This window comes from Zingiber officinale, chromosome 5A (genome assembly GCF_018446385.1).
Source record: "Zingiber officinale cultivar Zhangliang chromosome 5A, Zo_v1.1, whole genome shotgun sequence".
NCBI classification, from domain to species: domain Eukaryota; kingdom Viridiplantae; phylum Streptophyta; class Magnoliopsida; order Zingiberales; family Zingiberaceae; genus Zingiber; species Zingiber officinale.
The window spans coordinates 147090208-147105348 of record NC_055994.1 but is presented as its reverse complement, the minus strand read 5'-3'; the positions used below and the strand labels follow the sequence as shown (position 1 = coordinate 147105348).

General features: G+C 40.1%; 2 protein-coding genes across 2 annotated transcripts; one reads left to right on the top strand and one right to left on the bottom strand.

Moving 5' to 3' along the window:
• Positions 1 to 4908: 4908 nt before the first annotated feature.
• On the bottom strand, positions 4909 to 11720 carry LOC121982313 (lariat debranching enzyme-like). The gene is made up of 10 exons (XM_042535321.1): positions 11532 to 11720; positions 11301 to 11417; positions 10198 to 10355; positions 9003 to 9124; positions 8450 to 8643; positions 7586 to 7768; positions 7385 to 7503; positions 7154 to 7293; positions 6233 to 6352; positions 4909 to 5225 (listed from the first exon to the last, which is right to left on the bottom strand). Exons 1-10 carry the CDS (start codon positions 11535 to 11537, stop codon positions 5128 to 5130), a joined length of 1257 nt encoding a protein of 418 aa, XP_042391255.1. The 5' UTR covers positions 11538 to 11720; the 3' UTR covers positions 4909 to 5127.
• Positions 11721 to 13073: 1353 nt separating this feature from the next.
• On the top strand, positions 13074 to 14492 carry LOC121983362 (protein NUCLEAR FUSION DEFECTIVE 6, mitochondrial-like). The gene is made up of 3 exons (XM_042536301.1): positions 13074 to 13197; positions 13295 to 13416; positions 14289 to 14492. The coding sequence occupies exons 1-3, from the start codon at positions 13082 to 13084 to the stop codon at positions 14306 to 14308; spliced, it is 258 nt and encodes an 85-aa protein (XP_042392235.1). The 5' UTR covers positions 13074 to 13081; the 3' UTR covers positions 14309 to 14492.
• Positions 14493 to 15141: the final 649 nt, after the last annotated feature.

Genomic DNA, 15141 nt, shown 5'->3' with positions numbered 1-15141 from the left:
ATTGGAAGCACACCACGTACTTCTTGCTCTTGCATGTCGGGACTCCGGCTTCCTTGACCTTTGGTGTCGGTGGAGTCTTTCTAACCCTCTTTGGACACTTACTCTTGTAGTGCCCAAACTTCCTACACTCAAAACACATTATGTGTAATTTGCTTGAAATCACAGTGTTGAGTTACCTAGGGTTGTGGATGTAGATGAGCTTTCTTCTTCATCCCTTCCGGAGGTAGATGCCTCTTCTTGCTCCGATCTTGAACAAGAGCTCTCCTCCTCTTCTTCCTTGGATGTTGAGTAGCCCTCAACTCCCAATTCGCTTCCTCCATGATGTGAGCTACTTGGCTCACTAGGCTCCTCTTCATGGAATTTTGCCAAATTGTTCCACAATTCCTTGGCGTTGTTGTACCTATCTATCTTGCACAAAACATTATTAGGTAAAGCAAATTCAATAATTTTTGTTACCTCGTCATTGATTTCGGATTGTCGGATTTGCTCTTTCGTCCACTCCTTCTTCTTGATAGGTTTTCCTTCCTCATCCATCGGAGGGGAAAACCCTTCTTGTACACAAAACCAATTTAACATATTAGTCCTAAGAAAATACATCATCCTTACCTTCCAATATGTGAAGTTGTCGTGAGACTCGTAGAAGAGTTGAATCGTGACATCTTCTCCATAGAGATCCATCTCTAGCCCGTGCTCCCCCGGGTGTTGATCCGTCGAAGAGCGGCCTCGCTCTGATACCACTTGTTCGGCTAGAGAGGGGGGGTGTGAATAGCCGCCCCAAAGTCTCGCGTTCTTCCTACAGTTAGGGTTAGTCGCAGCGGAAATACAAGGAAGAAACTGAGGAGAAGAAAAACAAACCGATGTAACGAGGTTCGGAGATTAGGGCTCCTACTCCTCGACGTGCCCGTAAGGTGGACGAGTCCAGTCAATCCGTCGGTGGATGAGTCCCCGAAAAATCGGCTAATATGAACTCCTTCTGGGTGGAGAAACCTCGCCACAAAACTTGCAACAACAACAAGGAGTACAAGAAATACAAGTAGAAAGACAAGAACAATGTACAAACACTAACTCGCCTTCTCGTCGACTGCCTGTGAAGCAGCAACTTCTCGGACAACAGCAGCAGCTGACCGTCGACTGGAAGCTCACACGAAGCTTCGGAAGCGAGCTCAACAAAGCTCAGAACCTCAGAGCACAGAAGCAGAAGCTTCAATCCAAGGAAGAAGAAGTAGTTCCCAATGTAGAAGCTCTCAGCCTCCTTTTATACCTGCGGAGAAAGAAGCACAGAAGAAATCTAGCCGTTGCGTCGCAACGGCTAGTGCCCTGATCGATCTGTGGACCGATCAGGGAACCTACTGATCGGTCCACAGACCGATCAGGGAACTTCCTGATCGGTCCGGAGGACCGATCAGGCTTTGTGCTGATCGGTCCCCATACCGATCAGCCCCTCTTGCGCCTCGCTCCTGTTCGGCTTCTGATCGACTCCTGATCGGTCACCAGACTGATCCAGGTTTAGAGCTCCTAGCCCTAAATCCTACCTGGTCCTGAGACCGAGCTGCCGAGCTACCGAGCTCCCGAGCTACCGAGCTACGAGCTCTCTCCGACTTCGTCCGGAGACCGAGCTACCGAGCTACTGAGCTACGAGCTCCCGAGCTCCCGAGCTACCGAGCTACCGAGCTCCCGAGCTACCGAGCTCTCTCCGACTTCGTCCGGAGACCGAGCTACCGAGCTACCGAGCTACTGAGCTACCGAGCTTCCGAGCTTCCGAGCTACCGAGCTACCGAGCTATCTCCGACTTCCCGTGCCAAGTCTCCAACTTGGTCTTCTCCGTGCCAAGTCTCCATACTTGGACTTTTCCCGTGCCAAGCTCCCTGCTTGGACTTTTCAACAGATGTCTGGTCAACCTTGACCCATCTGGATTTCCCTTGCCTGGCTTCACTCACCAGGACTTCCACCTGGCTTCACTCACCAGGATTTCCACACTGCCTAGCATCCTAGTTAGGACTTTCTCACTGCCTGGCTTCACTCACCAGGACTTTCCAACTGCCTAACATCCCAGTTAGGACTTTCCTACTGCCTGGCTTCACTCACCAGGACTTCCACACTGCCTAACATCCCAGTTAGGACTTTCTCACTGCCTGGCTTCACTCACCAGGACTTTCCAACTGCCTAACATCCCAGTTAGGACTTTCCCACTGCCTGGCTTCACTCACCAGGACTTTCCACACTGCCTAACATCCCAGTTAGGACTTTCTCACTGCCTGGCTTCACTCACCAGGACTTTCCACCTGCCTAACATCCCAGTTAGGACTTTCCCACTGCCTGGCTTCACTCACCAGGACTTTCCACCTGCCTAACATCCCAGTTAGGACTTCTCCGTGCCAAGTCTCCATACTTGGACTCTTTCCCGAATCAGGTCAACCAGGTCAACCTTGACCTACGTTGCACCAATAATCTCCCAAACATTTGTCCCATATCAAGAATACAACTCTTCCACGATTGTCAAACATCAAAATACAACTCAACTAGGTCAACCTTGACCTAAGGGTTGCACCAACAATCTTCCTAAGTCAAACATCAAGATACAACTCGAGTCAGGTCAACTCGAGTCAGGTCAACCAGATCAACCTTGACCTAAGGTTGCACCAACAGAGAAAGTTTGTATCCCTTGGAGCTTGGTTGGTGTTTTGTTCTTCGTCCTTGGTGAAGCTTCTTTGTGTTGGCCGAACCTAACTAGGAGAAGAAGAAGGTGCTTGGTGGTTTCTCATCTCGGAAGATCGTTGCCCACACAACGTCCGAGGTTAGAAGAGGAATACGGTAGAAGATCAAGAGGTTTTTCTACAAGGTATAACTAGTAATTTTTCTTTCCGCATCATACTAGTTATTTATGGAAATAATACCAAATATAAGAGGCTTACGATTCTAGAATTTCGAATATGTTTTTCGATGTTGTGTTCTTTTGTTTTTTCTTTTCCTTGTGATTTGATTGTTCTTTTCGGTTAACCTAAAGTTATTTTAGGAAATTAAATATTAGCTTTCTATAAAAGGTTTTGTCTAGTCGGTGGTGGTTGCTCCCATATCCAAGAAGGTCGTGTGCCTCGCCACGTCAGTACTGGGAACCAATTATGAAAATTAATATTTAATGGAATTAATAACTTAAGGTGATTTGGGTCGAACGTGTTAAGTTCCGCAGGAGATCCAAGTCAAAACCTAAAAGAACAAATAGATTAAGTTTTGGATCAAACGTGTTAAGTTCCGCAGGCGATCCAAAATTTAATTTAAAAGAACATATGGTAGCTAGGAAAAAGGTTCAGACCTTTGTACAAAATTTTTGTACAGTGGAACCTCTAGGTTTTCCGAGTAGCGACCAACATCAAAGACAACCCGACGGGGAGTCGGGTTTCCGACGCTCATGGTGAACAGGGTCACCGGGACGAGCGGGTGGCCCGCTCGGTCGAGGCGTAAAGCATAAATGCTGTGAAGGAACAGTCTCAGTCGAGCACCCAGTCGAACCGATACCTACGCCCGGTCGGATCGATGTCTGCCGAGCGAACGGACGCTCGGCTTGGGGAAAAAAAGAGACAAGGACAAGGGGACATTGGGGAACATCATCTTCTGACAGCAGACATATTCGACGATCAGGTCATACGCAGAATCGTATGATGGAAGGTTCTGCTGTCTCATCAGAGAGGTGCTCAGACTGTAGCAGTATGGTGTCAGACATGTTCATCTAGCAAGCTCATGCTAAGGTATGGTACAGGACACGTGTACGCCTCGATAGGTGTGCACAAGCCTCTCCACAGTTCTATATAAGAGCCCTCAGACTTCACCGGAGGTACGCGATCTCGCATCTTTGGAGCCACTTCCTCGTTGTCCTCTTGCCTGACTTGAGCATCGGAGGATCGTCGCCGGGAACCCCTTCCCGGCCTGACTTCTTTGCAGGTTCGCCGGAAATCCATACGGCCGATCAGAGATCCACATCATCAGTTGGAAGAACACCACGTGCCCAGCGTCCATCGATTCAGCATTCGGACAGGATCAATTTAAAATCACATAAACACATACACACAAATGAGATCCGATAAGTTCATAATATATAACTGTGTTTATATAAATTAGCATATTAGTTAATATGTTTTTTTTTGTTTTGAAGGTAGACAGTCTCTCTCTGATAGAACAAACCAAAAAAATTCATTCACAACGCAACTTGCCTGCATGGAGCCTGAAACACCATGATCATCCATCAGCAAAACTTGAGGGATCCAATTAAGGCAGCATGAAAAACTTAACCAAGATAATACCAATAAATTAGTACAGTAAAGCATAATATTGAGATATACTACTGTTAAAACAAGTTACCTATATAGCAACACAAGCTGCAATTGTTTGAATCCCTCGTGTGTTGTTGCTTCACCAATGATCATCCATCAGCAAAAATTGAGGGATCCAATTAAGGTAGCATGAAACAATTAACCTAGACAATCCCATTAATTAGTACATTAAAACATAATATTGAGATAGAATACTGATAAAACAAGTTACCGAGTGACATAAGTTGCAATTGTCACCAGGGGTCCCCAACCCCATCACTGCCTGCAGCAGGGACAGCTATGGCTAAAAGAAGGCAGTTGCGGGGGCGGTTGCAACCCCATCACTACACCTCATGGGGCTCTGGAAAGAAGAGGTAGCCAAGATGAACAGTGGGGACTACTGTGCTGTGCCATGTTTATTAACCTGTGTTTCCCACCTTCCAGCTCTACTGCTCCCTCTTCTTTACCTGCAACAGTGGATGGACTTGAAGGATATCTCCTTCCCGTTTTAACCATGCCATAAAACATCAATCAATGCTTGAAATCATGGTCACAGTAACTAAAAATTTAAATATGCCCTTCGCAACCTAAGCACATGATAGGAAAAGTATCCATGAGGAACAGAAGATAGATACACAAATTTCTGTCCTTGCGATAGATAATTATCCCTTAAACGATTAGGCATCTTTATAAAACAAGCTTCTGTAATTTCCACAGTGCAAATCTATAGATACAATCATCAAGAGTATAAACATGCTTAGTGATATTTTACACGGAGAAAAAGCCAGCTAATGGCAACAGGAGCTAATAGCAACTTGTGATGTCATACATCTTCGTCATCTTCATCTTCAACTTCATCAAGCTCAATGATATTCTCATCTCCAGCAGATTTACCATCGTCCTGATATTGATTCCAAGAATCTGCCAAGAATCATGAGAAAGTTGCATTAGTAGTTGCGACCGATTGAATTATGGAGAAATTGTGAGTCCATTGCAATGGTCCGAACACAAGCCTGAAGATGCATGGGAGCAATGATTATAATGAGAGCTACATTTTGATTACAGAACTGAACAAACATACAAAAAAAATTCAGTTATACTGCTAATTTTGAATGAATTCATAAAATCGAGAGAATCAAGTGCAAGAATCAAGGAAATGCAATGATAGTAAGAATCAAGTGCTCCAAGACAATGGTAGCACTAGATAACAAGAAAACGATATGACATAATTTGTGTAGATTCCTCTACGTGATGATTGTTGTTTGTTTTAGCAATCGTAGGCTTGTGCGATTATAACAATGAAATTGACAAATATCAAGGAAAAAACAAGAAGAAATTTTTGACAATGTTGCACAATCAATAATATGTTATTCAGTAAAAAAAGTGGAGAGCTACACGAACGAAGCTGTTCCCAAGCCTTATCGGGTCAATACCACCTTTCGCATTTAACAAAGCACGCGAAAACGATTTAGTCACTGGTCAAGACAAAAATTATCACAGTGCTGAAAGCAACTCTTTTAGTAGGCACATTTCTACGAGTCGAAAGTCTTATGGGTTGATAGGTTTTAGGGGGAATCTGAAACAATTGGCTAATTATTGCAGTTTGGGAGGCCTCTGATAACAGAGGATGGCAAGGCACGTTTCTTAAGATGCACCACAAAGGCCAAAAGAGTTGTACAAAAGGACAGAGAGACATTATCTGCAGAAACTGCCCTTTATAACTCATTTTAATAATATGAACAGACTCTTATCCACATTTCTATTCAGAAGCAATATTTAAATATTAGAACAGAAAAAATTTATTCAAATCCTAGTGACACTTCTTCAAAACAAACTAAGTCTTTTCTATACAAATTTAGCTAACAGAGTTGTGCAAATAATAAGGAAAGATAGAGAAAAAGCACAATATTTCAAACATCTGTAAGTACCTCTAGAATCAACAGTATATTTATTTTGAGTTGGCGTATTGGTCTCTACAGCAGTATCAAGAAGATAAGGGAGCTCTAAAAACTCCAACAATGACTCCGTCTGGGGGTTCCGACAATGTCCTGCAATTAATGGAAGAGCTTGAACATCAATAACCCCATAATTTAGCATAAAAAATAAAAATGATGGTGCCAGATATTTCAAAAGGTTTTAAGGATTAATATATAAAACCTTTTCATGCAATCAGAGATGTGTAAATATAATGAGGGGAAAAAAACCAAGCAAATCATAAAAAGGCCAAAATGGAAGCGGTCAAATGTAAGCAGATTACACTGTTGCATCTAGTAATTCTTCAGAGACATTTCATACTGCCAACAATAAGTGGATTGAGTGGAGTTGGCTCCATGAGTCAATTAATTAGCAAAGTGTTAAATCATCAGATCCAGTATATAAGGGCAAAAGGGTCTACAGCGAGGACAATTGTTTGCCAAAATCTACATAAGACAACAAATTGGTAAACAAACTTGCATCACACACACTCGATTGGAAGTGATTAAATACATAAATGTGAAAGAAAAACGACATTATTTTAAGTTTATTATCTTCAAGGTCACACAACCGAGGTACTACACAGGAGAAAAAAGAGACCAGAGTCCACTGACTCCAAGTACTCTTTGACCTGGCAGGAAACTAATTTTTTAGCATATTGTCTGTGAGCAAGAATAGGAAATCATGTCCAGCATATGATTCTATATAACTCAAATCACCATGGATGCATGCATATTAACTTGTAGGATCAATTTACATTTTATGAATAGGAAAGTGCATACATAATATTAATTCAAATACTAGCAGACTCAAATTGAATCTTTTGCATATCTGACCATAGTCAAAAGTTGAAAAATCAAGGATCCTGTTATTACCTGTAGTTGATCTGTTGTTGAATGGCTGAGAAGGGTGAAAAGGTGCAACAGTCTGCACAAAATCAAATGGTCTGGCCCCTCTGACATTTAGTTTATTTCTCACCCACTCACAATAGCTTTGTTTGTCATACTGTTCAGACCTGCATGCAAAATGACTGTGATAAGCTTTGGTTACTAGCATAATATAATGTGCATATGAAGCACGACTAATAAACAAATAGCAATTCCAACCTAAAGTGAATAGATTTTCTGCTCAATGGAAAGACACTATTAAATTTTCTTGTTATCGCCAGCCATTCATCATCATAGTGAATTTCATGAGGTCCTGAGTTAGAGTTGATATCAATAATCTATCATAGAAAATAAATTTAGTTATTCAATTGTTTTACATATTGCACAATAACATGGTGAAATAAACATTGAAATTCCTACCTGTAAAAAACTCCGACCTGGAAGGCATTTGTCAAGGGCTAGGAACTTTGTTATAGAATCATCCTCCTTGTGCTTAACAACAGCTGAAAATTTGCAGTGAAGATGAGCTGAAAACCAATACTGAGGCTTCAGTTGGCTCAGCAGCTCTGCAGCAGGCATACTACCAAGAGTTCTCTTCTCGATCTGAGGAAAAATTACAACAGTCAGATTACTTGCATGAATTGCAATAGCATCAAGACAATCATATAAAATGTGTCATCCATCCATGTGGAATATGGAAATCTCAATAATTTTACAAATTACTAAGTTTTTTCAGAAGTAAAATGAGAAAAAGACATCTTCATTATGATAGATCTATTCATGATGAATAAAGCAAATATGGGAGTTGTGAGATAATTCTTGAATATCTTGCATACGTTAGCTGGAAATGCTTTGGATATTTGGCAGGTAGAGTGGCTGTGATGATGCTTGAATAAGCGTTAGATTCTTGCATGAAACATCATTGCTGAAAGACATTTTTTTGAAAAAAAATGCAAATTTTAAAAAATATGCTTTACAATCTCAATATTAAATAATATGCAGATATGAATATCTGTCTGGAACTTTAATTCAGCCTGATCTAGATGATTGAAGTTGATCCACTGAAATAAATTGATGAAGTTAACAGTCCTGATATTGACTTCTAATACACACACAAAAAAGGTCATGGCACAATCTTTTGCTCCTAAAACCAGATAAGCAATATATATATACAGAAAATACAAACTGTACTAAACATGTGACAGCTGCCATGCTGTGTAAAGCTATTTTCATTTATAAGATTAGGAAATTATAGAAAAAATATGCATGAGAAATAAAATATACCTCTTCTTTAAAAAATGGTTTATGTTGAACAAGACGCTTCGAGTTTCCATATTCATAAATACCAACAGGCCAATCATGCGACATGAAAACATCTATTGGGTCCTTAATTTGCTTGAGCTTCATTACATCATATTCACGAATATGATACACAGACCGAAGATCCCTATCATTATATGGAGGTCTCTCAAAATGTCCTGCTCAGAAGGTACATAATCAGAACACACAAGGGAAGCATCAATGCATCATGAATAATTATCTTATTTTGCCTCAGATAAAGTAATCAAATTGCTCAACGTAACTTCAGGCTGAAAAAAATATTGAATGGGCAATCAAATAAGTGATGGGAGAATGACATAGAGGCTGTCAAATTACAAAACACCAAATAAAACAGAAGGCATGATTAACACAAAATAAGTGTGCGTGTAAAATGATTGAAAATTATAATAGACAGCAAGTAATGAAACAACTTTTTCGCTTAAAGTACCAAAGAAAATAGAACACATGATTGGCACAAAATAAGTATGCATGTAAAATGATTGAAAAATAGACTTGCCTAGATGATAATGGCCAGACTTATAAATCCCAGAGAGTCCACCGATTCTTATGTTGCCAAACTTGATTACACCAGAGTAGCCCAAGAAATAAATATTAGGTGCAGCCCATCCACCATAATATCTAGCAAACAAATATCAAGAAACCAATAAATAGATGTTATCAATAATTCAATATTCATATGATATCAAAAACAAGAATAATGATGGGCCTGAATGCTATCACATGAAGACTATTGCATCATTAAGAAGTTACAATGTAACAATGCATATAAAGAAAATTAAAGCCTTAGGTGACAGCCAGAAAGAAAGGAGGGGGAACGTAGGGGCTGAAAGAATAAGAGAGAGAGAAAATTATTTGGATGGTAAAGGAGAGAAACTAGACAGAAAATTTTGCGTTCATAACATCCAAATGAAGGTAGCAAGCAAAGGAGGCTTCGTCAGTGGTCAAAGAAACACAATTAGTCTTTGAGAAGGGTTGTGGATTTTTATTTTGAAATATTTCCCTCTCCCGCATAAGTTAAAAAAAAAAGAAGCAAAATACCTATTTTCCCTCCATTACCCATTCCTCCACTTTTCTATGCATACCTTCTCTCTTCCCTATCTCTCCAATAAGAAAAGTCATAATTATGAAAAAGACTTATTAATTTTAATAAATGAATGGAGACTTGACAAATTGAAAATATGTCATTTGAATTGGCCTAAATTAACTGACTATTGTTACAAAATTGATCAAATCCTTTTCATAGTAACAACCCTTGCAAGATAACCTTTTGTATAAAAAAGAAAAACTCAAAATGATAACATAACCTGATCTGATGTTTAGTTTTAGTTTACATACATGATACAACTACACAAGTGTTGTGGGTATTTGGGAGTTTTAGTTTCCACCAACAAATCAGCTTGGTGTAGATAATAACATTGTCGGTCCTATGAGATGTGACATATAAACTATCAAACATTTAACAGTGTGGATCATGCAATATATGTGGAGCACTTAAGCATTGATACATGTGCATTTTGTCTCATTTTGTAAGGTCTAAAACAACTTTCAAACATCAAAATGATACATGTGCAAAAGCCCTAATAAATTATCTAACCAAGTACAAACCATTCCACATATTCTTTTTATGCTACAATTAAAGCAAAAGAAAAATAAAAAAATAAATAATGATTATATGAGGGAAAGAGACTCACAATTCCCATAAGTAATTTGATGCTTCATGGTTCCCACCAATGAATATAGTTGGGACTGGAGCTACTGCTTGCCCAGAATAATACTTCCAAAATGAATTCATACTTCGATATTTCGGTGGGCAACTTAAGCTTTCAAGATCATTTTCATTTCTGACTGCCTACACAAAAAAAAAAAAAAAAGATTAAGAGGTATAAAAGAAGTGAATTGAGACAAACAAGAGGAAAATGTAATTTGCTTTCTTTGGGTTGATATATGTAAACTCGCTTGAAAGATTTGTTTTATAAATTAAAAAAATAAAAATTATATACAGTCAGTAGGCCTTGTTAGACTGATACGAGGAAGAAGTGCATCTGCTCTATTGCAAATAATTTCCTACTATATCAGATTACTGTAATTCATATGCAAGAATTGTCAAATATCTCGATGATTAGGTAATAAAGCCAAATTTGATGGATAATATGTCAACTTAATCTCAAACAAAAGAAGTATCTTGAATTTCACTATTGCAAAGACAAAGTGAGGATAGGGTCCATTATTTCTCAAATATTGCCCCAAGAGAGGGTTGCTTTAACCATTCAATAAAAACAAAAAGGGGAGAAAAATACTTTGCATCAAATTTTTGTTCATTCATGATGTCTTAAGACTAACTAGTAAGGTAATGTTATCCTGCATCAGTTCAGTTTGCAACTAGGATCACTCTATAGCTAGTTACCTCCTAAGTAAAAGAGTTGGGGATAAGAATTTCAAATGAATGATGGCTTCTATTATTTTTATTAGTGTCCTAAAAAAAGGTAATTTTGTAGTTTGTTAAGACATCAGGTAGATTGAATCTACTTTATGCTATCCAAATCAAATACAATGCGCCCAAAATTAATTAAAGGTCAAATTCAGGAAAGAGTAGAAATCAAACGGCAACCTCCATTAAGAGGATTTTTAACACGGGTCAATTGCATTGTCTTCAGGCGTATTTATGATTTCTCCTCTAGGAATAAACTTACAACACCTAAAATATATTATGCTTGGTTTGGATCATTTTGGCAGATTCATATTAGCTTGTAAGCTTATGCATAGTTCGGTAACAAGTATTGGTTAATTCAAATACCTGGAAGTCGCCGCAACAAAGAAGAAGGTCAATCTTCGTGTTCTCCACCTGCTCGATATGCTGAATCGTGGCGTAAACCTTATCCAACTCCCCGTGCAAGCATCCTTCCACCGCTATCTGTTACCGCAGCAGCGCGAATAGGGAAGAAAATAAACACACACACACACACAAATCGATGCTGAAAAAAACGAATTCAAGTCAGAATAAGGGTTAGGCCAAAGTGCGACTGACCTTCATCGTTAGACGGAGCCTAGTGTACACGACTAGCGTGTTGACGATCGAAGCTCAGCGGTCGCGATAACGAGGATTGGTCAGATCTGAGTTGCTGCGTCGAGGCGGAGCTGCGCGGAGGCTGGCGGCGACGGCGAGCGGCGGCCGAGAGAAATATAGGGCTTGCGAACGCGGACGATGTGACGGTGAACCGGGGCGGGATCTCCTGGTCCGCAATTTGCGGACCAGGGGATGGTCCACTGATCTGGACCTTTGATTTGAATGGACTCCATCTTTAAATAAGTGGGGTTCATTCAAATCAAAGGTCCACAACATGTGGACCATCCCCTGGTCCGCAAATTGCGGACCAGAAGATCTGCTCTCCTAATTTTATGGGGTGGTTTTATGCCAATGCCAAAATAATTTTAATCAAAATTACTTTAATTATAACAGTTATAGTATTTATCAAAATTTCTTTTGAGTAAATTAGATTAGTTTTAATAAATATTTAAGTAATATTCATCCATAGTAAAATAATTTTTTTAACTATAATAATTTTGGTTAAAATTAAGATGGCAGTGCTAAAATAGAGATATTTTAGGATGAATTTTTTTTTGATATTATTATTATTTTTTAAAATAGCGCACTTTTGTATGATAATAACAATAAGAGGAGTTTAATTTTGCCCTTCATTTTGTTTTTTTGTTAAATTTGAAGCTCGATTTACGTTCCTAAATAAAAAATTGCAGTTTTTTTAAAAATAAAATTTAAATAAAAAAATTTCACGAACAAAAATAATAAACGAAATCGGTTCGGTCCATTCCGAAAAAATCTGCCCCGGTTCACCAGAGAGCAGATCTTCTGGTCCGCAATTTGCGGACCAGGGGATGGTCCACATGTTGTGGACCTTTGATTTGAATGAACCCCACTTATTTAAAGATGAGGTCCATTCAAATCAAAGGTCCAGATCAGGCAACATTCTGACAATTAATTAATCATAGTTTTTGGACAGTTTATGGGGGAAAAAAAATCAAGTTTTCAAGGAATCACCATGATCAATTGAAGGATAAACTGCAACATAAATGCATTGGGAAGCATATTACATCTGCTCCAGCGGAATTGATATTGAATTTGTAACGCAGTATGCAACACAGGGAAAAAAGGAATGTTTTGAGATCGGGAGCTTTCTGACCTGAGAAGACGCTGCGGATGAGTTCCTGCTGCGTCTGGCTTCTAGGGTTGGACAGGAGACTCGCCGAAAGTGACGAGGAAGATTTAAGGGAGAGAAAGAGGAGAGTTTTGGGTTACCTGGAGTAGAACTTGAGGCGGCGCGGCTGTCTCGGGGTGCTCATGACGACCACCACGAGGATCACGGTCGCCGGCCGCCGGCCGCCGGCCGCACAAATGCAAAATTTGCGTTTTTTGATCGCGCTTTCAGTTTTCTGTTTTTGAAAACATAAAAAATGGCTAACGGTGAGATCGATCTGTGACCGTCGATTTGATATGCCTGCCCGCCCAGGGTCTAGGGCTTTAAGTGCTCGTATCCGTCCCTGTTTCGCCCGAGGAGCGTCATGGCGTCGCTTTGCAGATCCGCCGCCATGGCCACCGCGAGATCCGTGGTGGGGCGCACCAGATCCCTGCTCTCGAACTCCCCACCGTCGCGTAGAGCTGCCTCAACCCTGAGGAGGTGAAGAAACTCCCCTCCAGTGCACTTGTTACAAAAATTCCTTCCTTTTTCATACCTTCAAATCTTACCTTGATTACTTCCGATGAGAGCTCGTCAGGTCCATGGCGCCGGCACTGGGAAGCGTCGAGTCGCTGATGCCGCTTCACAGCGCCATTGCATCCGCCCGTCTCACGTCTTTCATCGCTGTCGATTCTTCATGCTGGAGTTGGCTCTCCCAAGGTATCAGCCTTGAACATCCTCGAAATCGTATCAACATGTTAAATCTTTGTTTCTTGCCCTACATACGAGCATTTGCACTTTCTATTGCGTCCTTCCTTCCACAAGGTTTTGACGTCGGAAGAGTAGTCATTGCCTTGATTTTTATTGAAAAGTTGGAACTTTTAGTCTTTAATAATTTTGGTGATAGGTCTAAACAAGCGCATCTGACCATGGCTTGGGAGAGTGCAAGGAAGGGTGGGAAGAACATTGCATATTTGCATGTGAGGAATTCTAAATCATGATTTCTGTGGAATAGACCATGTTGTTGCCTCGTTCTTTTCCATGTTTTTCTTTAATTCTACGTATGATATTTTGGAATGGAATTGATAAGGATTTTAATAGTTATTCTGAAAAAATTGGATTGATGGGGAATTCAAAAGGAATCTATAATCCACACTAATTGAGAGATCTTTTTCATCCCTATGTTTTGTTTGTCGGGATACGGTTAGTAGTATGCAAGAACAGTGTTTACAATGATCAAACATTCCTCCGAGCAATAGACAATCTTTGCCTAGTCGATCATGCCTGTGCATTTCTTAGACTTGGATAGAGTAGCAATAGGTTCTCCTATGTGTATTTCCTGGAATAGAGTAATAATTTTGTAACCGAACATAGGAATGATTATTTTATCGAAATTATAGCAAATAAAACTCATTTGTATGAACTTATTGCACCATAAGAGTAGACGAAAGAATCAAAATTATAGGTTTCTTTTCTTTCTCTGCCTGTAACTCTGTTTGACAATGGTACTAAGCTTATTGTAACTTATTACAGAATTCTAGTGGATTGTTATATCTGTGCTAATCTTCTTTTGTTCTTTAATTTCGGTATAGGACGTTCTTTGCCTTTGTGACCAAGGTGTGCCGGTGGCTTCATGCTGCGCCAATTTTAGATTCTCAAGCCGCTGCTTGTTTGAGATAATAAAAAAATTGTATTGATACATTTCTATTCATCTCGATCCCCTGATGGATTTAGGTGTGGCACATGCTTCTGGATTGTACTGTGTTCTTTGCATAAATAAATTTGTCAATTAAATACCTCCCATGCCAGATGCAAAAAAAAAAAAAAAAACAAGAATGTTTTTTTTTTTCTTCTTCGAAGTTCAATGGTAAACTAAATAATGTTACAGTTATACTCGTTCAGCCAACTCGATCATCTCACTCCGCAATAAAGTTTGCTACCTGTCAAAAAATTAGCCTTAACTTCAGTTTCTAACAGCAGTGTCGCGGATCATAATATTTCAAAAAAAAAAAAAAAACAGAACGAATACCACCAAAATTTTTTTAGATCTCGTGGATCATTTTTTTTATCCAGGGGATGTGCCACTCATATTTGCAGTCAGATCATGATCGCTATCCGGCCGTAAATGGTGGCGATCCCTTCCTGAGTTCACCGTCCCCATCATATTATAGTTTTTGTTTGGAGCGAACGGCCAGAGATCGTCCGGAGGCCTCCGATGGTGGATAAATGATCAGGTTACTGGGCGCCGAGCTGGGGTAGATCTGTGGTGAGGAGTACGGCAGGGAAGACAGATTCCTACGGCGTCGCCGGTGGTAGTGTCCGGAGAGGACAAGGGATGGGGAGCGGAATGAGAACTAGGGTTTGGAGAGCGGTGGCGGCGCTGTTTGCGTGAGAGAGAGAGAGAGAGAGAGTCAAATAGCGAATCCGCAATCGGATCCCTAGCAT